General features: G+C 42.2%; 1 protein-coding gene across 1 annotated transcript in view; it reads left to right on the forward strand.

The window, feature by feature from the left end:
• Positions 1-23608, forward strand: part of ATP9A (ATPase phospholipid transporting 9A (putative)) — a 64902-nt gene continuing 41294 nt past the window's right edge. Inside the window, exons 1-7 of the mRNA XM_074843055.1 lie at positions 1-76; positions 10962-11106; positions 11394-11507; positions 14962-15070; positions 21807-21865; positions 22738-22789; positions 23365-23459. Of these exons, the coding sequence (XP_074699156.1) occupies positions 9-76; positions 10962-11106; positions 11394-11507; positions 14962-15070; positions 21807-21865; positions 22738-22789; positions 23365-23459 (642 nt within the window). The 5' untranslated portion in view covers positions 1-8. The remainder of the gene's footprint in view (positions 77-10961; positions 11107-11393; positions 11508-14961; positions 15071-21806; positions 21866-22737; positions 22790-23364; positions 23460-23608) is intronic.

The raw sequence follows: 23608 nt of genomic DNA on the forward strand, positions 1-23608 counted from the left end.
CCGCGGCCATGACCGACAACATCCCGCTGCAGCCGGTCCGGCAGAAGAAGCGGATGGACAGCAAGCACCGCAGCGGGTGAGCCGCGGGCCCGGGGCCCCGCTCCTCGTCTGGCCGCCGCCTGTGGTGCGGGGGGCGGGCGGCGCGACCCCCGGCCCCTCGCCTCGGGGCGGTGGCGGGGCCCCCACCCGGGGGCTTTTGGGGGATGCCCGGGGCGGGTGGGAGCCGCGTCGCCCTGCGCTGCGCGGCCGCGGTCCGAGCCCGGGGGGAGGAGAAGGAGACAGAGGAGGAGGAGGAGGAGGAGGGGGAGGCAGGCAGGCGCTGACAGGTTGTTCCTGACGCCATTGCCGTGGCACGCCCGGGTGGAGGGCAGGGTCCTGCCGGGCGGTGCTGCGCTGCGGCCGGGGGCGCCGGGGCTGGGCAGAGTGGGGCCAGCCCTCAGCCGCCGGCTGGCAGCCCCTCGCGTGGGGAGAAAAAACATCCCGGCCGGCCCTCATCCTCATCGCCTTCTGCACCAGAGCCCTCCAGACAAAGCGGTGCCTGGGCAGCAGCGAGCGCGGCTGACGGTCGCCGCCGCCGGGCCCGCAGAAGCCCGCGGGCGGGGGTGTCACCACCGGCTGCCGGTGCCCAGCCCCGCGGCCGGTCCTGCCGGTGCCCCCCGCTGCGGCGCTCGGCGCGGCGCTGGGGAATTACAGGCCGGTGGTTGAGCGAGCGCTCGGCTTTGCTGAGGAACAGCGTTAGGCCAGACGCGGGGTTTGTAGAGCTGAGACAAAGGTCTCTCCAAAGGCAGAGGGCTCCGTTGAACTGTATCAGCTAAAGCAATACAATATCCTTGGTGTGGGATGTTGCGATATTCTGAGAGCGGGATGTGTTCCTGAAGGAGATGTATGTGTGTATTTATACTGGTATACTCATGAGGGAAGTTAAATAAGAAAAACGATCCTGTCATACTATTTCGTTAGAAAATTCCACCGCTATCCAGACAGGTTGGTTTGCACACAGTGGGGGTGTACAGGGTATCCAAGTTACCTGGCTGTCAGTTATTGCAGTGCTTGGTTTATCCCTGGGTAATTTGTTTTCTAAGATGTGGTGAGTGATACTAGCAAAATAAACCAAAATAAACCAAGAGGAAAGTGATACTTTTTTCCCTTGTTTGTTATGGTTTTGGTTGATAGTTTTGACTCAGATTCCTCTAACTGAAATGGTTCTACACATTTAATATTAGAATTATTCCTTATTATCAACATTGTTTCTAATAATTGATGTAGCAATATCTGGGCCAGTTGATGCTGAGCTGGGAGATGTGTGTGATGCAGCAAGTAATTCCCCAGGGCCTGTGTCACGTGCATCACTGGGCAAGTTCCACCAGGTGCAGCCACCATGTCATTAAATTCGGTGACGTGATTGAAAGGGATCAGAGAGAGGTGGAGGCTTGGTAGATTTTTTTCAAAGCTTCTTGAGTGATTTATTTTCCTAAAGTTCTCTATCTCCACCGAGACCCTCTTGGGTATTACAATGTGGTTAGTAGTGTCTTAACAGAAATTGCCCTGATCTAACCTAAGCTGTGGTTTGTTGGTTGTGAACTCTACCTGATTAGCAGTCACAGAGATGATGTTTCCAGTGTTGGCAAGAAATTCTGGCAGCATGAGGTTGTGAAGAAAGATTGCTTAGGATTTTACTCAATAGCAGTCTGAGTAACTTGGATTTGGGGTTTCTGCTTGGTGCGGAAACTCTGTTTGGAAATGGGACTTATGCTATATTAGGAACTCTTGTTTTACTGACAAGTAGCCTGTGATATGTCAGTAATTCGATCAAAGAGTGTGGATAGCAAAGCATGAAACTCAAGCGAATCCAAACCAGTATTATAAACCAAAGAAGAAACGAGCCAGCAAGTCAGGGAGGGTCCCTGGTGTGACATCCAGGACAGAGTCCAGGGAATCCTAAGCCATAAACAAGACCTTCTTTATTATGTTCCCTCTGAGAAAAACCGAAACAAAAGCCTTCCGAGTTACCTTCCTTGATACAAGTGAAATCCCAGGGATAAGCAAATCTTGGAAGGCTTCACTTCAGCATAGCCCCAACAGCAATTTCTACTGTGGGGATTTCCCCCTTCCAGTGGGAGCAGGTTCTCAGACAGATTTTTGTCAGTGTTGTCTTCTGGAGCGGGGAACAGAAATCTGTTCCTGTACTGAATGACTTCATAGAAATCTTCAGATACATTAACAAAAAAGTAAGAAATGCCTAATTCTCACATAGGGCAGGTGTCATCCAAGCAAGGATGACGGCCTCAGCCTCTAGCATACTTTGAAGAGAAGCCAGGGAGGAACTTGCACAGCAGCCTTGCAGAGACGAATGATGGTATAGACAGCTGAGATCTGTGTTGAAGAGAAACCATGTGCTTAATAAACCAGTGGGAGAAGTGGTTATCTGTTCCTGAGCATAACTTTAATGTGGATCTTCCTTGCTGCAATCAAAGGCTAAGCTCTAAATTCTGCAGCTGTATGCCTTGAATTCAGCCATATTCTTCCAAATGCTTTGCAGCGCTCTGAAAACCACAGTGAGAGATGTGCCAATTAGGAGGGAAGGATAGCATTAACTGCAGTGGGACTGGTGGGATGGCAAGTGAGCCTGAGCTTCCCAGGGGCCGAGCTCTGCCGGGAAGGGAGCTGCAAGTTCCTGAAGCACCCCAGATGCTCAGTTCAGTGCATGACACAAGTTTTTCCCTAAATAGCTTATGGTCTCAGTCCACAATCCTGCAAGGCATTTTTTCAAACCAGCAAACTGCTGTGCTAATGCTGCCTCTGCAATGTAAAAAGGCCTTGATCCAGAAATGGGGGGGGGAGAATGGGGAAGGAGGAGCTTTACAGTAACACTTCATGTGGCCATTCCATTGTACATGCGCGTGTGCCCTGGCTCTATTTAAAATGGCAAATTCCATTTCAGAGTGAACAGAGAGAGACGGGAGCTCCTGCCCTCCGTCTGCCTGCGCGTGGGGGTGCCTCGGCGCGTGCAGGGCTGGGCTGGGTTCCCACCGCCGAGCTGTTTCGCACCGCGGCCCTTGGCGAGTGGGCTGCAGGGATGGCAGCGCTGCTGGCCCCTTCCTGAGCCACCCCAGCTGTGTCAGTGCACAGCCTGAAAACAGGGAAATGTTTGACTCATGTGGAGGTGCATAAAAAGGCTAGGAGGTTGTGCGTGGCTTTGGATTTTTTTATCAATGGAAAATTCTTTACATGCTTTTAAAATAATGAAATGTGGAAGGTTTGTATATTAAAGATGCCAAGGACTTAACAGCACAGCCTGTGAGAAACATAGAAACATCATCCAAGAAACATGCTTGTTGTAGAAGTGATTAAATATGTTAATGAACTTCAGCAATAGTTTGACAAATGCTACCCCAGTATTAGACAAATGTGACCCTTTTTTTCCATTAAGTTTGTTTTACGTGAAAAATGCTTATGAAAGCATTTTTCATTTGCTCTCTCAAGTACTTCTCCATCAAACATGCTTCATTTATAAATCTGCTTCTTGTTAATGGCTGTTAGTTGGCATCTGACAGTCAATCTGTCATATTACTGCTTCTTACATCATCAGTAAAAATACATTTTTGTAGACAAATAGAGTCCCAAATGGAGCACACAGTAGACCTGTTCTTCAGCACCTTCAGTTCATTTAGATCCCTGTGCAGGTTAAGGGCCACATCACCTACAGGACTCAAAGTTTCAGATACGGTTCACATTGAAAGAGATGCTTTTGCGTGGTTGTGACTTTATTTGGGGATTTGTGAGTTGGTTTTTTATTATTATTTTTGCCAAGTTACGATTTAAAATGTGAATAACACAATGCCATATAAGCTGTCTTTCATGTTCTTTCTGTAAAATAATTTTTAAAAGTTCATGCTACACAGTGACTTGCTGGTTTACTATACTTCAGGGGCTATTGCAATATGGTTCAGAATGTGTATTCCTAAACTTTTACAGAAAACCGCTCACATTTCTGTAACTTCGTGATTCCAATTCCTAGAAAGTGCATACTATTTTTATCAGCATCTCTAAGCAGCAGTGCAAGCTCTCGGCTGTTTTTCTATACAATCTTTCTTTCCCTTTTAAGGGTGTAGTCTTCTGATTTCCTGATGGAAAGTATTTGATTATTCCTAATGATGCTGATAGTTCTCTCCTGCCAGAAACTGACAACTTCCTCCAGTGACACTGACCTTGCCCTGAGCAGAAAGCTTTGGGGTAATGTGATGGCCTGAGAAGCACCTTCCCCCATCACCCAGGTCTTTAAGCTTGACACTCAAAAATAAGGATGGTATCCAAAGGAACAGTAGATCACAGAACTGTGCCATGCCTGTAGAATTATTTCAGGGAGGAGCAAGTAAGTTAACTGGAAAAAGCTGATAGCCCCAGCCAAAAGGACTTTTTATTTAATGAGCACCAGGATGATCTGAAAACACATTTGTGTACTTGCTTGTATGTGTTCAGAGTATTTTGTTGCTGGTACCCAACTGAGTGGATTAGTCGGAATGTTTTTTTTTTGAGGTTAAGATTACTTAGTTTCCAGAGGAGAAAGGGAAAAGGCAACTGTCTGAAATGTTCCTTGTTAGGTTCACTGCCCATCTTTCTGCATCATCTTTCCCTTTTGCTCTCAGTATGAGTTGTGTTTTGTCATCCCAGCATTTGGACATCCCAAGTCAGATATTTAGCGGCACGGCTCAGGACTTTGCACCCGAAGCGTGGCCGTCTCTCCCCGTGTTACAGGGCTTTGGCAGCTTTGGGGGCTTTTGCTTTGGCTCCTGGGTGTGCGCAGCAGTTGTGCAGTGCCGGCGAGCGCTGGGCTTTCACCAGTGTTTCGCCATGGGTTGTGCCAATGCAACCTGGTGCAGCGATAAAAGTGGCTGCAGGGACTGGTGTTTACTCACATTGCAACATGGGCACACGTAAGACAGAAAGCGTTCAGGTAGTGAAACCGTCCCGTCTGCGCGTGACCCCGCGTAGGTTAATGAAACTTGCTGTTAGTCTAGTAAAACATGATCTGCCATTGCAGCCACTCCTGTTTGTGTAAAGTGCTTTGTAAGGATCACAGGTGTCATATAGAACTAATGAGCTTAGTAATGTATTCTTCCTTAATGAAGTTTAAGACATCATTGAAAAGTTAAAAAAAAAAAGAATTATGTCAATTGAGTATCTTTGGGGGTGTGTGATAAACATCTGCCTGTAAGAATGAGCACATGGTTTTGTGCTTGAGAAATGTCTGTGTTCTTACCAAAAGCTCATTTTCAAACTTATTCCAACATGCCATGGGCTGGCACTTGCGCAGTTAGTGTACAGAGATAACATTCCCACTAGCCCAGGGTTTGGATCGTGGGCTTCTGCTCTGTGCCCACCTGGCAAAGCACAGGCAGTGTGCTGGGTGGTTTGTGGGACCAGAGGAAAAAATAAAGTCACAGAATAGGTAAGAGTTAAATGCCAGCACTGGGGCTGACTGGGTGCCTTCATAACAAAAACGCTCTTTAGGGATCTTTGCATGTATATGGGATAAAAATCAGCATTTGCTGATTGTCAGGATTTTCAGCCGCTGGTGCAGGAGTTCCTTGCTGAGCACTGCATGATCTGGAGGAGGCTCCAAGGCCGTGACGTAATGGGATGCTGGGTGCTGATAAACCTCCCCGCTTTAGGTGTTGCAATGTGCGACTGTTATTGCTGGTTGTAGTATTGTGTTCATTGGTTGGACCTTTTTTTTTTTTTAATGAATTCCTTTACATTGCATAGAAGCCTCATACTGAAAAGGCTATCTAGGAGACTTAGTAGAAATGCTGGATATTCTTTGCTTGAGCACTGATGCTACTGATAATTACCTTCAAAAACTTGCTGGACAGGAAGTTGTTCTTTTGTTTGTCTAATTAGGTTTTCAGTTTGCTTTTCCTGTAATTCAGGAGGTTGCAAAAACTGTGACTCTAGCCAGGCAGGAATTTCACAAAACTGTTATTTTTACACAGCAGATTCTTCCATGCCCTTTCTTCCGTATACTTGGACCTACATTATTTTTAGATTGATTCTCAAACCTTGTAGTAACACAGCATTTGTAAATTAAAATTCTTAAAGCAGCACATATCTTAGTGGTGGGAATGCTACAAGAGGTCATGGCTTTGATTGCAGAACGTGTGTGAAATTTTGGGTAATTTCACTTTTGTGCAATTGCCTTCTACTTCCCTGCATTTGTAGGTGCTGTCAGTATTGGGGGCCGCTGTCTCATTTAGAGCCATACAAGTGTAAGCAGTTTTGCAGTGCTAGGTGTTAGCGTTCACAGACGAATGAATTCATCGTAATTTGGAAAAGACTAAAAGCAATATAATTGTATGTAAACAGTTGGGCAGAGCACACTCTTCTTAAGGTAAAACGTTCTGATTGGTTTGTGGGGTTAATTCGCCATTTTCTTATACATTCATAAAGAAAAAATGCTGATAAACTTACTAAAATGTCTGGAAGTCTGCTTTGGAGATTTAGGTATTGGTTTGAAGATCTGTCCAGATATTTGGAAAGTTTCTTGGAGTGCATTGGTGAATTTTACTTTGTAAAAAAAAAAAAATTTCCAACACAGGTAAAAAATATATTAAATTATAGTAGTACCCTCTTTAAGCCTTATCCTGTTGTAAATATTATGATATAGGTGTGTAGGTATTTTTGCTGTTGAGTACAATCCCTAGAAGAGGCCCAACCTAAAAAATAAACAAAGGTAACTGGTTTCAGATGTCTGATTACAAAGACTGACTGACTTTCTCTGTAACTGGGAAGCACGTTGTGATGAAACCAGGTGTGCGTATACCAGGTTTGCTACCTTGGGAAAAGCCTCTTATTTAGAGAACTCACAGTCATTAAAACATGGAATCAGGCTAATCGTACATGGTTTTCTCCATCATGAAAGAAGGAAAAACTTTTTTTTTTTCTTCCCTGCAGAGTATATTTATTTTCTATTGTGATCCAAAAGCCACCATTTTCACTATTTTCCATTAAAATATATTTGGAATATAAGTGACTATATGTCTTAGGTCTTCATCTGCAAACACAAAACTGCAATTAAAAGGTGTCGAGTTAATAAAATATACTACTGAAGCAAAGTTTATGAATTTGAATGTTTAACACCAACTTTACTGTTTGTTTCCTGTTGGTATCTGCCTTTCAGATGTGGGTATTATACACAACCATGTGGGGAAGAAAGATCTACTAGTTAGTTTTTCTTATCAAGGAAAAAAAGGTTTGTAAATTTGACAAAAATTGATAGTTTCAGGGGCACGTGTAACTTTTTGAAGTGGGTTACATTTAGGGTACTTAATTATGGCTTTATGATACTACCTAGGGAATAGTCAAAGATGGAACTCCATTGTCTTAGGAATGTTACAAATGCAGAGTAACAGGCAATGTCCCTGTATAAAGGTAAGCAGAGATGGCAGTAGTGGTGCTGCAAGTCTGCAGGAAGTCAGATGCCTCTTCTATATACTTGAACAGTAAAGCATCTGCAATTATTTTATTCCAGTAATTTGATCATTGCTATCAGCGTTTTGAACTGTTCTCATTACCCACTGTGTTTATTTCTGTCAGATTTTCCTGCATTCTCCTAACTTCTCTTCTTCAGCAAATGAAGGGTTTGCAAGCCAGAGCTGAGAGCTGCCGAGGCTTTGATAAAGCTGACCTCTACGTGGCCAGTGATAAATGTGTGTAGGTGAAAGCTGTAGGATAGTTAATGAAATTGGGGGACATTACAAGTACTCTGGTTTTGGAATGGAGGGTTTGACTTAACCTGGAGCTGGTAAGAGACTGTATGACACCATCCAAAACTTGTGATTTCATGTTCCCTCAGTACCAATGTGTGGGTGCTATGTAGTGCTCTGCTATCTTGTCAGCATTTTGGTCTCAAAGCTTCTTTGAGTGAGAAAATGATCTCTACTGTGTTTGGGTGGCATTTGTACACTTATGGCTTAGGTTGTTTTGAGTACAGACTAGAGAAAATCCACCTTTCAGGGCTCATCTGTCACTCTTCATGAAATATAATAATGTTGAAGTAATTTGATTATGCAAAAATCCTTTTATCTAGTTTTAAAAGCTTGTGAGAAATTATCTTGCAAGTCAGCCTTGTGAAGTTAATGTCTATGCCTGCTCATGGAGCACTGAATCACATGGTGACACCTTTTCTTTACTTCTGGAAGCAAAGTCGATCTTTCTTTCTCTTCTGTACTGAAGAAACTGACTTAACTGATAACACTTCTTTCTGCTTATTTGCATCCAGCAGGGCATAAAACATTAAAAAATGGTATCTCTGTAGGAAACCACCTTCTGTGTGGTGAGTTGTAAACTGTTCATCATGCTGACTGTATCTTCTGGCAAGACGGTGACTTCCTTAAATAGTTACTTCTTTCGGTCAGGTGTGTATTTAACTGAACTTCTGTAGCAGAATGCCAATTCAAGAACAGATCTTAGCAGTGCTTTCTTGAAAGATGTTTGTAAGAGCTCTGAAGCTTTTGGTTATCAATCTGGCTGTTACTGGCTTTCCCAAATGTCAACGAAATTCAATAGGTCTGTTTTTAAAGGAACAGGGGGGATTGGGAAGAGATTGGCTTTCAATAAGAAGCAGTGACAACAGAAAAATAACCCTTTTGGGGTTTGAGAGGGTACAATGCTGCAATTTTGAACAGAGAGGCTTTTTCAAGGTACAAGGAGGATGGCTGATAAGTCCTTGCATCTCCCACAAAGTAACTGATGCTCTGTTTGATTCATTGCCTCAAGTAAGGTTTGTTCCATTGAGCAGTACATGGTTTTATTCACTAAAATTCGTGTGAGAGCCGAGTGTTTGCAGGCCTCAGCAGCCAGGTTGAAAGCCCCGTGAGGTGCCTCGAGCTGGTGGCAGGTGGGCTGGGGCAGCTGGGGGGGCTGTGGCAGGTGGGCTCCAGCCTGTGGAAGGAAAGTCCACTGTTACCATGCTTAATGCATTGCATGTTAATCCTCCACATTCTCTAGAGTGAGTGTTTGCTGTTCCCTCATCCTGGGGTCTTTTGGTTGAGAAGAGCAACATCTAGCCTGAAGTTTGTAGGCTGTGCAATGGTTTCCAAAACGAGGAATATAGTTTTGTTATGTATGACATCCAACTGTGTGCTGGAGGAGATTTTAATTTGGGTAATTTCAAATGTAGGCACCACATCCCGTCCCTGGGATTTATTTATTGACTGGTGTGTCCAGAGCTCCCCAACAGCAGTGGCAAGAGGTCAGGGCATGGCCGGGCTGGGGCTGCTGGAGGGACCCTTGGGGAGGTGTTGTGTACTGGTGGTTTAAACAGGCGCTCAGGACACTAGCCTGGGTATTAAATAGTTCCCCCAGAGAGAAGAGAGGATCCTTTAGTAACCATATCAGTTTTAGTGAAGTTGGTGTGGCTTTCCTGAATTCCCACATAGCTTTTAGCAAAAACCAGAAATGATGTTAAACAAATGGCTTTAATATAAGCCTGAGATGAAAAAGTAAAAAATCAGCATGCTGTCATGTTCATGTTACATTTATTTTGAACAATTTTTGGAAAATTGGCATTACAACATATAAAAAGTAATTGTCGTGCTGGATAATGGATCATGGCAGTATTTAGTAGAACAAGAACAGAGATACTGCTGACAAAGTAGACAAAAATGCAGGAAAAATTAGAGCAGAGGTTATATTGGACTAGTCTGATTCAAAATAGGATGAACTTAAATTCTGGCAGCCCTTTCTCTGACAGCTTGGGTTTGTGGCACAGGGTCCAAGTGTTGATCTGGGCTGCCCGAACATGCAGCCTCCGCAGTGGTGCTGCAGTGGGATGGTCACCTCAAGAGCTGAAAATATGAATTACTACAGCTAAACTAACAAACTCAGGCTGTGTAGCTGGATCTGCGGTGCGTGTCCTCAGTCAATGAGAATGTGTTATTCATCAGTAGATAATGTATGATTCGCCATTAACATAAACAGAGCTAATGACTGTAATACTGTGTAAAAATAAAATCACTAATTATTTAGTAGCTATTTTCAGATTCCTCTTAAGGTTTAATTTTTAGAGGATTATAGATTATTATTATTCCTTGGCAAGACTGTTTTAAAGTGCAAAAATTCAAACTGCAATTATTAAACCCTTCTGTTAAAAAAAGTATAAATCTATGTGAAGTAGAGGTTGCAGGGAAGGAGAGGAGAATCTCTGCCTGTCTCCATCTCTTCTTTTCTTTAGGACATATAAGATCACTTTACATATATGCATTCCTGTTTAAGTTCAGTTTGTAAATGGGAAAACCCTTTTTTATTTGAGGGAGTTCCCATACACCAACAAGGAAAGACATGAAATAATAGAAAGCACCTGGTTCTATTTTTTTCATGGGCGCTTTCTTGCATAAAACCTGCAGTCCTGGATCACTGCAAGGGGACCTTTCCACCTGTACCCCATACCTCCTTGCTTCCTGAAACCCTTTCCTTCACAGGAGGTGGAAGCTCTCCCAGCAGCTGGCACTGACTCAGACAGTGATGAGCTTGGTCTGCACTTCTCCATGCATCGTTTTCTTGAAAGCAAAACAAGGACCCACCCCAGCCCTCATTGCTGCAGGCACATTTCTAGCACTACCACAGGCCTGCCCAGCTTTGAACAAACACATGGTTGCTTGATGTTTTAGTAACAGCTCCAACACTGTACGAGATGTTTGCTCATAGCTCGGCGGACTGTGAGGCAGGTCAGCAATGACCCTAGCAGGCAGGGTGACTGTACTTGGTAGAAAGTCAGGCTCTGGGTTTTAAGATGCTTATAATACAGTGGATAATTGACAGATGAGAGGAGGTGAGTGACAGATCAAGAAGTGATGCTCAGCTGTTCTGCCTGGCTGGTGGACAACATCTGAGATGTGTGTGTGACTCAGAGAAACGCGTTAAAAATTAACTCATTAATTTAAAATGAAATGTTTCTTCCATAGGTGTTGTGAGTGCTTAAGATGCTGTGGCAGGAGAGACCCAAGGCCTCGTACTGTTTGGCTTGGCCACCCAGAGAAGAGAGACCAGCGGTATCCTCGCAATGTGATCAACAATCAGAAATACAACTTTTTTACATTTCTCCCTGGGGTAGGTGTGAAGAAAGTTGCTTTTCATCATCCCACCTGAATGCTTTCTCCAATTTCAGCGGTTTTACAGTAGACAGGGGCAGAACCTGGAGCCAGAGGAAATAATTAAAGCTGAGGTTGTGTTTGGTGGGCCTTCTGCAAAGGCTGCCCCAGAGCAGCAGCAAACCAGGCACGGATCTGTCCTGAGTGTCCAGGACTACTTTTAGACTGCCCCGAGTTAGTGGTTAGTTCAATATGCATAACTTCTGAACTCCATTAATCTCCTCCCTCCTCTTTTCTTTTTTTTAGGTGTTGTTTAACCAGTTCAAATACTTCTTCAACCTTTATTTCTTGCTTTTGGCCTGCTCTCAGTTTGTCGTTGAAATGAGGCTTGGCGCACTTTACACATATTGGGTTCCTCTGGTAGGTAATTTAAGGTTGGTTTATTCAAGAAAGTTTCATTTTGATGAAATTTCTTTTGCTGCCTTTTTGCACCTTAAATCATTTTGTTAGGTTACTTCTTCAGGCCAGCCTCGTACATGTCGTAGTATAGATGCGTGTTCTGGCCTTTAGCTTTATTTTGTAGAGGTTTGACAAGGATGTGAGAGGACTCTGCCCCCAACTTGTTCATCTGTGGGGTGTTAACAGGCACAGAACTCTGGCCACTGGCTGCAGTGACTGCAGGGGCAGCAGGGCTTCATGAATAACATGAGAAAACAAATGGAGACTGGAGCGACGTGTGTGCTGTTCACAGCTGCATCTGAACATGGGGTGTGCTCATGGAGGGTCTGTGTGGGGTGTTGCACCCTCCTGGAGTGATCACACAAGGGCCAGCGCCTGCGGGAGCCCAGACCAGCCTGGCAACTGCAGTGAAGGACTGAAGGGCACCTTTCAAAAGTGACCTTAATGAGTGGCCATATGCGCAATGATGGCAAATTATGCTCCCCTGCCAAACAGTTTGACCTGTGGCCTTGGGATAGGTCAACAGGCTGCTTCATAGTTTAACCACATTGTAAAAAACAAATGAAAAAAACTGAGAAACACCCCACCACAAACCTCCCACATAGAAAATAAATATATAGAGACATATTCACACACATTCACACTCGTTCAAGGTGCAGATAGTCTTTCCTTCCTGTAAATTACTTGCTCTTTTCTTTTGATAGCCATGTGTTTCACCTGTGATCAAAGGGAATCGATAATAATCAGTTTTGAAGCAGAAACTCCAGTGCTGTCACAAGGACAGAAAGAGGAATAGTTGCATAGAATGGCGGTCTTAAATCTCTAAAATGCACTGAATGAGCCAGTTACCACCACTTCAGTGCTTAAATATAGGTACCTCTATATTTTTTCTTTTATCCCAATAAAACTATTCTTTCTCTTTCTGTGTGAATAACTTCTCTGCTGCACTTCAGCTCATAGTATTGTAGAATAACTTTGGTTCAGAGGGACATCTGGTCCAACTGCTCAAAGCAGACCTATCTTTAAACTTAGGTTGGTTTGATTCATCTAACTGAGTTTTAAAAATCTCAAAGGATAGGCATCCTTTTTACTTTAAAGAAATGACACAAAACCAACTGAAAATGGGTTAGAAAAGCACAGGGCTTTTTCTAAGATGCTACTTGTGTACTGATTTGATAAACGGTGGTGGTAAAAATTTGTGGTTCTGTTGAGGGAGCTGAGAAAAGGCAAAAGTAATTTTTTCTGCCTTTTAGACTTTTGATACAGTGAAATCCCTGGTAAAAGACAGAAAGAAGTGAAGGGGGCAGCTATTGGGACATTGCTGCTAAAATTCTGTTTGTATTAAAGCCTGGATCTCACCGAATTCTCTCTCTTCTCTCCTTTGCTGTATGAATCTAACACTAGTTTCACAAGATCCTGTCATATAAAGTATACATGCACACAGAGGATCTCTCTTTTGGGGTTTTGTATAGGCAGTTGTGACTTGTCTGTGCCAGGTGAGCAATTAGAATTTGTCATATTAGCTGCCAGAAAGCGGGATAAGAAAGGTCTTTGTTCATTACTGACTGCTAATATGACTGTTGGGGATGGAATGACATATGAGATGAGTGAGTCGGCACATGTGGGAATATTTTGGGGCGATTATTGGAGGACTCTTCAAACAGCTGAAACAGAAGTTGAAAGTAATGTGCTTTTTATTTTGGAAAGAAGGTAGGAATTTCGAGCTAAATGCACAAATGCCACTCGTAAATAGAAGAGAAATGTTCATTCTTTTCTTGATTTGTTGGTTATGGGAAAGAGATCTTCCACGGTGGTGCAAAACAGACTGCCGTGGTCCTGAATGCTGCAGGGTGAAACGCTTCTCTGAAAATGTTGTATTAGTGGCTTTTTACTTTCTAGGTTCATAAATATGGGATTGAACACAGGCTTTTTTTTAAAAAGTAATTGCCCATTCTTGGGTCTCTTCATGTGTCTGCATTTTTAAGTACTGCAGAAACATACTACATTGCATTTCAAGACTGATATTAATGAATCTAGATCATGCATTTAGATGTAGATGTATGTACTAGAACTAGGGACTATTTAGTTTTCTTACAGGATTGTGAGAGCTGGCAGGTTAAGTGTACCACAATATTTTAATAATTAAAGAAACTTCTCTCCTTCAGTCTTAGTAGCTGTTAGGTCATTCTTCATCTTTTTTTCTGTGTTTAAAAAAAAAGTGACAATTTGAATTGTTACTGTGTTGGGTAGTGTTAGCAATGCTCCACAGCATTTACGGTTGTGGACTTGAGGTTCACAGGTTCTTTGTGCCCAGATTAACAGCTCATACACACACTTTCTGGATGTGTGTGCATAGCTGTTCTTTCTAAAAATGAAGTTACTTAAAGTTGGAAATTGCAACCCACTGGCAAAGTCTCCTGTTGGGGTAGGTGGGTATTTACAGATATTTTCATGTGTTTTTCATGTAACCCTCAGTTTCCAACATTACCTGGCCCCCTTCTTAAAATAAAAGTTTTTTATTGACAGAGATAATCAGTACATGGTTGCAATTTTCAAGAATACAGGTTGTAAAAAGTACATTTTTCTTCTGTAATGGATGAAGAGTGTTTTAACTGTTTAGTGAGTCTGAGCTGAGTAGCACTTCATAAAAATATGACTTTGTGGTCCTAGTCCCATAAAGAATTGTCTTGCATTAATTTAGTTATATTTTTATGTAGTGAAGAATGTGATGTGGGCATTTTCCTCATGACAAGAAGAAATTAAATGACTGCTCATATCCCACAGAAAAGTAGGACAAAGCCCTAATCAGACAAATGAGTAATTACACTATGAGTAGTTCACACTATATTTAGAGTGCTTATTTGTGTAGGTTGAGTGTGTGTATACATACACATGAATACACATGCATTATATATCTGTATATATAAAAAAGGAGTTATATAAATTTCTATGTAGATTTCTATATAAAGAAATCTCCCAGATTAGGTGAGCTAACCTTGATGGCTCTGTGGTGGAGGAAGTGCTGAGATGTGAGGGATCCTGTCTTATATTGGACTTTCGTGTAACCCCTCTCAGTCTTGATTACTCACCTGTGAAGTGAGATAAAATATGTTATTTACACTCTTCAGATAAACTTTACAAAGAATTACTTGGGGAGGTACTGGCAGAGCATCACAGTAAAGCTGAGAAATAACCATATTTTTTTTTTTTTTTAAGCAACAAGGCTTTTGGTTTGCTGTTGGGAGTTCTGCACAGCAGCACATAATATCACTATAATGATTTAGTGAGAGAAGATGGAATAAGGAAATGCAGATTGTTGGCATTGGTACTGATAAATATTGCTCTTATTAGAGGCAGATGTGATTTTTCCTGACCTTTTCATCCAGTCTGTTTTCCCCCTCCATGCTCTTTTTAGGGATTTGTGCTTGCTGTTACCGTCATCCGAGAGGCCACGGAGGAGATCAGATGTTACATGCGCGACAAGGAAGTGAACTCGCAGATCTACAGCAAGCTCACAGCGAGAGGTCGGCTCGGTGGCTCCAGCGTGCCCGCTGCATCCTGGCGCAGCTGCGGCAGCACCAGGGGTTGCAACTCAATCAAACGCTGCTGACAGTTGGAGAAGCAGAGTTCAAGGAATGGGGAGGGGGTTATGGGCTTGCAGGCACGTGGCTTTGCGGCCACGCTGCTGCTGCAGAGGCCTTGGGGGTCTGGGTGGCTTCTGGTGGATGGCTCCTCGCCGGGCTGCGGTGGATGCTGGGCTTTGCTGAGGGTTTCCTAGGGAGATGCCCAGCTAATGAGAGGAGGGTGTGTGTTAATTGCCTCAGGTAACTTCAGAGCATCATCTTGGCAACTCAAGGCACGGGGAGTGGGCAGCTGGTGTGTTCACACGTGCAGGAGATTGCCTAGTGGGCTGGGAGTTCACTGCAGCCAGCACGAGGTGGGGGTGAACTTTCAAGCCGCTGATGTGGTATTTTAAAACCCTGCTTGCTCTTAACTCCAGTGTAGGCCAAAGCTGGTTTCCCAATTATTATCCCTTCTTCATGGATTAGAGTCACCAAAGAAAATGAAACTGGATCTGAATTGCTCTAGGTTGTGGAGGTGGATGTTTCCAGAAGGGAAATGTGCTTTCCTTCCTGCAAAGCTGTGATGTAAGAGAAGTGCTCCATAATGTCACATGGATGGAGGGAGGGAGAGGCAAATACAGTGAAGAGCATAGTAGGAAGAAAGCAAGAATGGAACGATAGTAGATGCGATATGTTGTTTGGGGTTTTTTTGTTTGTTTTTCTTCCAATTATGGTAATAGCGCATCTGCCTTCCCCCTGCATGTGTTTTTTGCTTGCTCACCCTGTCAGTAAGAGAGACAGATGTAAGAATTTCTATAAGCTGCCAATTCATATTCTTTAATGGAAACAGCATGCTTAGTAAAGGGAGAAGGATCCGCATAGGCAGATAGTTTGCGAAAGCACTTTACTAGAAGAATTAAATCACACAGCTTCTGTGAAATTGTCAGAAGATGGTTATGCAGAGGCAGGTTCAACGAACGAGGGTGAAGGCAGGCTGTGTTCCAGTGTCTAGGACTGGGGACCCTTTCAGCACGGGTACCGCAGATCATCATTAAGTACAAGTACTCTGTGTAGTGAAGAAGCTTGTGAGTGCATGTGTTAAATTTAAGGTGACTTGCTTGACACACTGACACGTTCCATCACTTTTGGAACATGCAATACTGGTTGAGTTTCATCGTTTTTTCTGGGTTTTGCCAGACAGGGACTTATATCGTGCAAGTCCTTTGGTAAAAGAGACTGTGTGATACATTGTCATATCTTTTGTGTGTTTCTCTTAGCAGTGGCTGATGTAGTTCCTCATATTGGCAATATCTTCTCTTGTATTTTTTTTGTATACATCACCTTTAGCCCCTTCCTCCAACTGTGAGGAGTTTGGAGACCTCGTTTGTCAGTGAGCCCAGGCTGCAGCTCAGCTGTGTCTGATCCCTGGCTCTGGCCATTGTTTACGGCTGTGCCGTACTTAACAAAGACATTTAAATTCTCATTTGAAAAATCGAATGCTGCCTCACTATGGAGTTACTCCTAATACCATGACAATGATGGTGAGGCCAGGGTTTTGTTTTTAAAAAGCAAATGAACTGAATTTAAGCAACTTCTTTTTTTCATTTCCAGTGTCTTTGTTACAAAAGTTTATACCCCTGAATTAAGATGCAGTGAACTAGGTGTAGTAAAAATATCCTGCTTTCAACACTTGCACTTTTAAGAATAAGGCTGCTTTTTAAATGTAATTGCTTAAGGCTGTATATATTTCACATGCCAGGAATTACGAGGCAACTTCGAACTAGGGAGTTTGAGTTTCTGAATATTAAATCCCCTTTTAATAACGTGTTCTTACTACAACACTTAAAATGCTTGGCAACCAACAAAAGCCTCATCCAAGAGGGGTGTACTACATCTATTTAAAGATATAAAAGAGTTGCCTTCTGGATTCTATTCAGTGATCTATAAGGGGCCTGACCTCTCCTTTAGTTCTTTTCATATTGCTATTACGTTTCCCATGAATGATTTCCCTCCCCCCAGTCCTTTAACTTTTCTAATTTTGTGAAAGAAACCAAGGAGGATTGGCAGCTGGGCACTAGCTGAAAATCTTAAGCCACTTTATTTAACACAAATTTGATGCAGAAACAGGAACAAGACTCTCTAGCAGTATAGTTTAGAGTAGGAAAACCACAAAAAATTATTTATGATTGTCTCATGGTTTGGGGAGAAAAGTAATTTTCTGTCTCTCACTGAATCTCAGTACTCAAGCTTTTCAGGAGACCTGAACATCTACTTTTTCACTGATTAAAACCTTAACACCTCTGAGAATCACCTAGAAGCAGGGAAGTACCTTGTGGGGTCACCATGGCTGGGGGATGGAAGAGTGTTTGGTTTGTTTTATTATATCTGTTAGTACTGTTAGAAAAAGTAGGCAAGCTGTCAAAGCAGCCCTTCAGGTCAGAATTAGAAGCTTCAAAAGAAGTTGAGAACAGCTGATCTTAACCATTAATTTTCAGTGTAGCTGACAAAACTCCAGATAGGACTTGCTTTGGACTGTTTACAGGCTGTTGGGTTGTTTTGTTTTTGTTTTTGGTGGGGTTTTTTTGTTGTTGAATGGCATGGTTCATGCTTCAGGATATTGGCAGTCTTGTACTGAAAAGAGGCAGTGCAGAAGGGTACTGATGCACAAAAGCCTTCTGAAATGTTGCTATATAATTTTTTTGAAACTTCACAATAGTTTCACCTCTAAAGTCAGTGCTTTGCAGGAAGGGGATTAGGTGAGGCTTGACACTGAGCACTGCCGTCTTGAAGATTGGCTATAATGGATCTAATGGAGCACTGTAGCTTTCTCCAAGCTATTTTTATTTCTCCTGAGTATTTGCACTAAGCTGCAGTTAAGGTGACTGGAGAGTAGTTTTTCCCATCTCCAACCTTGGCCTCCCAGTGCAAGCCCACGAATGTAGATATATACGTACTTAGGTCTGAATGAAGTCAGGGAGACTTAACCACATGCTTATATGCCGTTTTGAATAGGGATAGACGTAAGCACAGATTTAAGTGCTTTCCCAAATCGGGATCCTCTTGTCCCTTTTGTGTGCAGTTCCTCACACCCTGTGCAGAGCCATGGCGGCAGCGGTCGGCCGGGAGCTCTCCAGCTCCAGCACACCCCCCAGCCTGGTCCCCCACCCCTGGGGTGCAGGGGCAGTATTTTAGATTTGCAGCTTTGCTCCTGTAAATTAAACTTTTTTCATGCACTCTTCTTGTTAAGCTTTTTAAGATTCATCAAGCTGCTTGCTTTGTAGAGAAGAAGAAAGAATCCTCTTTGGATCACATTTTATTTTGAATATAGTTGCTGCCAGGGTCTAATCTTTTTGGAGGGCGGTGTGAGGCAGAGTAGACGGTAGTGTATTTTCTGTGTTCCTTTATTTTACATAACATGGAAAAAACTCCACCCTGAACCTCTTTCTCTTTCTACTTGTATGATCAATTTATGTTCCCAAATGATGAAACCAGCAGACTTCTGGAAGGCATTTTTTTTTAATAGAAACCTCTCAATTTAAAGGACAGTTGTTTGGATTGTAATAAAAAATAATCAAATTTCAATCCCCTATTCATAAACCTACAAGCCTCCTTGTGTTCAGAGGTCTGTGTGCTGACTTTCTGCTTGATAGAAAGCTAGAACTGTGCTTGCAAATTCTTGGTTTGTTTTTCTTCTCTTGCAGCCCCCCTCCCTGAGTAACACTGCATAATAGAGAGAAACTCCACAGAAAGAAATGGGAAGAGACCTCCTACTGAGGGGTGCTACTTAAGATACAGATCATTGGCATTTACCAGCCATATAAAAACAATATTTTCCCAAACCCTCTGAGTCCTGCTCCACAGTTTATACAGCATAAGGCTGCAAAAGCCAAAAGTTTGGTGCAGCACATCCAAACAACCCTCTTTTTTTCAGATGCATTTAGCTTGTTTTAATAAACCTCTGGCTTCATGTTTAGTTCCAAATTAAGTGTTTTGATCTGTACCTTAGTGAAGTTCTGCAGATCTATGGTGAAATCTTAAGTGGTAGAAAAATGGCATCTCTTCTGGCCAATATATTTAATACTTTAAATAATCTGCTTTTTGGTACATCCATCACTCTGCAGATTTGGTTATAATTTCAAAGACCATAGCTTAAGTTAGAACTGATTGCATTTTATTATGTTTACTTTTTTTGTCTTTAAAAATAAATCAGGATACAGCAAAGAATAAACAAATACCAATCGAATTTTAAGAACAGATTTTTTTTTTTAAATAAGAGATCATGACCAGTTGCTTTTTAAAATTGTGTTAATCACTGATTTGTATTCTAACTTCAGAAAATATAAACTGGGAAGTATTGTAGATGTTAAATAAACCGATGTGTATTTAAAGGAAGCACTTCTAGATGCATTTATAAAAGCAGTAATTTATTATTACAAAAATACTTTAAAAGCAGAGAAGTACTGGGAAGTGAAGCAGTTGTGTTATTAGCTAGTTTGTTAAACATGCATGAGAAAGCATCTAATGTTTAGGAGGTAGTTTCCCCACAGAAAGAAAAAGGAATTACAGAATTCCCAAGATCAAAATAAAACTAATTCAAGTAAGTTGCTTTATGGGAGTCCTGAGTCAAAGGAAACATCTGGTCCTGCGCCTTCTTAGCAGGACATGTGGTACATACTGCAGAGATGTCATCCATGAGAGGCCAGGAGTATGGCTGGAAAAGCAGCATTAGCTTTGCTATCTAAAAAGGGCATCTCATTTATACAGGAGTTATAAAAATGTGTATTGGTTAGAAGGGTCCTCTTTTACCTGAAAGCAGCTGAGGTTGGGAGGGTTATTGAACAAGACAAATCTGCTCCAGCTGCTTTGATTTTTCTCAGCTTGGAAAAATTTTAAAGCAGTTGATACTGTTTTCAGAATAATGATCCAAAAAGCCTTTCATGTGCATAGCGATAGGAAATCATCATGTTGTAGCTTTGACCAGGCGTTAATTTTTCTTTTCCAGCATGAATTTACATCATTAAAGAAAGCACTACAAAAATAAGTGAATTTTTGAACCCTGCAGGTCGTGCTTTGTATACTGACAGTCACCAAATAAATCCTTTAAGAGAAATACATAAAATATGGTTAAACAAATGCACCTCTCCTTCCACGAGCTTTTCTGCACGGTGGTTTAGGAATTGCTATGCCTGTGTGGGGAGAGCACACAGGGTTTTTTCTCCTCCTTTGCACAGGAGAATATTCAAAAGCACTTTTTGTTGGTTTGTGAATAACCGTATTAAAAGGGGAGGAAGAGATGTTATCTGTCAGACCCTTTTAGTGTCATAGTACCTAACTTTGTATAGCCCATACAGAGGACTGCCAGGGATGCTTTTTTGGATCCTCTTGGAGTGCGGCTTTTCTTTTCAAGCCTCTGCGTAATGGACTCTTAATCCCCGGTATGCTTCCTGCCCCGGCAGAGATGTCTTTAGCCCAGCATTCATTTTGTTTACCCTTTTTTAACTAAAAATCTCACAAGGCAAAACCCAGAATCCACGAAAGACCTATGAGATATTTGTGAAATGGGCCATGACTGCTTATAATTTGTAGGAATAATTACAGCATGTAAGGAAGTCTGCATTTATTAGCAGCAGTGATGAAGCATGTTGTTAAGCACACAGTGTGTCACCAAAGCAGCAGGCTGCCGGGAGCCCAGAATGGCTTTCATTGTTAATTTGGAGCAGAAACACTGAAGCATATCCTGAGAAGGATGCTAATGAAGGGACTGCCAGTAGTAAAATCCTAGTGACCTTTGTGCTTTGTGCTAATTTCTATTCCCCCTCCCTTCCCCCTTCTCCATTCCCCCTGAGCTGCTATCTGGCCAGTTAGCCCATGGATTTCGAGGTACAGTAGGAGTGTTGTCCATGCCAGGGTGAGCTCCACGTGCCTCCCCCACTTCCACTCAAATCACAGCAGATTAAAGAGGCTTTTGTTGAAATATAACAGACAGACACATAGAGCCAGGGTTCAAATTAACTGATTATAAATCACTGGTTAGTCCGAGAAGCCAAATCTAGAGTTGGCTAATGATTTGAAATTACTAGCCAATTGTTAAATTAATCCCCTGTTTTAAAGCAACTGGGAAATGTTTGACAGCTGCAAAGAAATAAATATTTATGTGTTTTCTGTAGGACCCATGCTCTGCAGGGCTTGTTCAAGATGTGTGCGTCGAGAGGCAAAGGAGAGGTGGTAGAGCTGAGCTACATACAAGAGCTGTGGCACAGAAGGAAATGAGCCTGGTTTTTAAGATGGGTCCATTGTACTTACAGCTTCCAGGTCTTGGCTCGAGAGTTGAACTTTAAATTTTCAACCACTGAAAGAGGAGTCAGGAGTTGATGGTTCCCTGTTGTAACTTTCCTATTCTTGCCTGATGCTGAAAGTAATGTTGAATTCCTGGGTTAAGCATTACAAAAAACAGTTTAAGGGCTTGTTTCAGAGTTGTCACTAAAGAGTGAGGAAGGAGTTTCTGCATCCAGGGCTGAAATCTGGAGCTGTTAGATGAGAGGGTAAGTATTGGGCAATGTTACCTAATTCTTGTGATGGAAACATTACCCATTTTCTCCAGAATAGTGAAGTAGAAGGAAGGGAGGTAAGGAACATTGCACAGCACCCACAAACTGTCCTGCTGCTGCTCTAATGCACTGGTATCTTTCCTTTGCAGGGACTGTGAAGGTGAAGAGCTCTAATATACAAGTAGGCGACCTCATCATTGTTGAAAAGGTTAGCCTTTACGTGTATCTCCTCTGTGTAAAGTACTTTTTTTTTTTTTTTGCAAGACCGTAGAAAATGAGATATTTTAAGTCATATTTGTTTTACAGTAGGCTTAGAATGTCAAGTGTTGAACACTAGTTACAATATTTCACCACTTTTCAGGGTTCCCTCACCCCACCAAAATAGCATCATCATCTTTACAAATGAGAGCAAATCTGTAGATATGCACCTCTAACCTATTTTTTCCACTTATAATATAGCAAGATAAAAAGCCTCCCTGGTCCTGTCTCTGACTGTTGGACACAGGTTAAATACCTAATACTAATGCAACATCCAAATGTTGCTTTGGGAGATACAGTGATCCATTTGTAGGCACTGATATGTACAGGTATATTTTCCCCTTTATACAAATTTATGTGCATGTTTTTAATCCAGTGATTTTTATTTTTTTTCACATACTCTTTGTGCAAGCAGCTATGACCTCTAAAACCATTAGTATGAAAATATTCAGTACAAAAAAGAGAAAAATGGTAGCTGTAGATTCCAGATACATGCTTGCTTCTAGCATGAGACTTCTTGAAAGGAAACCAGCATTAGTTTAAAATTTCTTCATACTTCTAGAATTACTCACTAGCCCTTTTGTAAACCTACCCGTTGGTGGGTCTGGTCAGTGGGAGCTGGCACCAGTTATTATTCTGCACTTGGAATTCTGCAGGGAAGTGAGTTCAGGATTCAAAGCAAAAAGAATGCCAAGCTTCAGTCTGACAAAGAAATCCTCTTTCTCCTGCATATCCCCTTTGCTTGTTATGGTGGGGCTGTGGAAGGGGCTGCACACGCGTGCAGGGCTGTATGCACAATAATAGCCTTTCTTCTCCTAACAGAACCAGCGGGTCCCTGCTGACATGATCTTCCTGAGGACGTCGGAGAAGAATGGTAAACATCTGGAACCAATTGTCAAAATAGCCATTAACCTTTCTCTGGTTGTTTAGAGAAAATTATCTTTTGGAAATGTGAAAGAAATAGATAATAGTAAAATTTTAGAGAGACAGAAAATTCAAATGCTTTTATGGACCGTCACTTCTTGGGATGTTATACTCTTTTTGTTTGCTAGTCAAAGAATGTAAGTAGTTGAATCCAGGGTAAATGGATCTGGTTGCATAACAGTTTGAGTTTTAGATGTAAATTATTTTACTTGCCATTCAGGTTTGTTTTGTTAAGTGTGGGATAAGGAAATGTTTGATCAGAAGGATTAGAAAACATAAAAACTAATGAGAACATTTCAAATGTCTTAAAGATACAGTGCAGAGTCTCACTGTATTCTGGGCTAGTGGAAGGAAATGAATGCGTGATGCAAGAATATAATTCTTATGTTATTAACAAATGCTACTTGAAATCAGATACTGTCTCCAAAGAAAGAAGGGTGTCCTAGATATGAAGCCATTTCATGAGTTATCGATGTACCTAAGACAGATCTGGAAAGAGCACTGACTGGTGTTGAAAATCCACAGGGTCTTGCTTCCTTCGCACTGACCAGCTGGATGGTGAGACAGACTGGAAATTGCGGCTGCCTGTTACCTGTACTCAGAGGCTGCCAACTGCTTCTGTAAGCTGCCTTCATACAAAATACTGTACTTGGTAAACACACGTATCTGTTTTACCTGAAAAATGTTCAGGTGCTTCAGTTAATGGGCTGTTTCGAGAAGCAGGTTAATGCAGCATTGTTCTGCACAGGGCTCAGTACATGCTACGGAT

The sequence above is a fragment of the Strix aluco genome, chromosome 17 (genome assembly GCF_031877795.1).
Source record: "Strix aluco isolate bStrAlu1 chromosome 17, bStrAlu1.hap1, whole genome shotgun sequence".
In the NCBI taxonomy this organism is placed as follows: domain Eukaryota; kingdom Metazoa; phylum Chordata; class Aves; order Strigiformes; family Strigidae; genus Strix; species Strix aluco.